At 56.4% G+C, this 635-nt stretch overlaps 1 protein-coding gene across 1 annotated transcript in view; it reads left to right on the plus strand.

Moving 5' to 3' along the window:
- The window catches only part of LOC103798325 (olfactory receptor 14J1-like), a gene marked incomplete at its 3' end in the record, with an annotated part of 809 nt that extends 181 nt beyond the window's left edge, over nucleotides 1-628 (plus strand). Inside the window, 4 exon segments of the mRNA XM_009070578.1 lie at nucleotides 1-35; nucleotides 38-355; nucleotides 358-375; nucleotides 378-628. The exon segment at nucleotides 1-35 is cut by the window's left edge and continues 19 nt beyond it. Of these exon segments, the coding sequence (XP_009068826.1) occupies nucleotides 1-35; nucleotides 38-355; nucleotides 358-375; nucleotides 378-628 (622 nt within the window).
- Nucleotides 629-635: the final 7 nt, after the last annotated feature.

The following is a 635-nucleotide window of genomic DNA, read 5'->3' on the forward strand; positions in this document are numbered from 1 at the left end:
GCTCAGCCGCTCCCTGCTCGACCTGGGCTGCATCTCCACACTGTCCCCAAAGCCGTGGCCAATTCCCTGTGGAACACCAGGGACATCTCCTACATGGGATGTGTTGCACAGGTCTTCTTTGTATTTGGCTTCCTTGGAGCAGAGGTTTCCCTTCTCACCATCATGTCCTATGACAGCTACGTTGCCATCTGCAAACCCCTGCACTATGGGACCCTCCTGGGCAGCAGAGCTTGTGCCCACATGGCAGCAGCTGCCTGGGCCAGTGGCTTTCTCACTGCCCTGCTGCACACAGCCAACACCTTCTCACTGCCCCTGTGTCAGGGCAATGCCCTGCACCACTTCTTCTGTGAAGTGCCCAGATCCTCAAGCTTTCCTGCTATCCTACCTCAGGGAACTTTGGCTGATAGCTGCTAGTGCCTGTTTTGCATTTGGTTGCTTCATGTTCATTGTGTTCTCCTACGTGCAGATCTTCAGGGCTGTGCTGAGGATCCCCTCTGAGCAAGGATGGCACAAAGCCTTTTCCCCCTGCCTCCCTCACCTGGCTGTGGTCTCCCTCTTTGTCAGCACTGGCACATTTGCCTACCTGAAGCCTCCCTCCATCTCCTCCCCAGCCATGGCACTGGTAGGGGCAGTTC

Source organism: Acanthisitta chloris, unplaced genomic scaffold (genome assembly GCF_000695815.1).
Source record: "Acanthisitta chloris isolate BGI_N310 unplaced genomic scaffold, ASM69581v1 scaffold18192, whole genome shotgun sequence".
NCBI classification, from domain to species: domain Eukaryota; kingdom Metazoa; phylum Chordata; class Aves; order Passeriformes; family Acanthisittidae; genus Acanthisitta; species Acanthisitta chloris.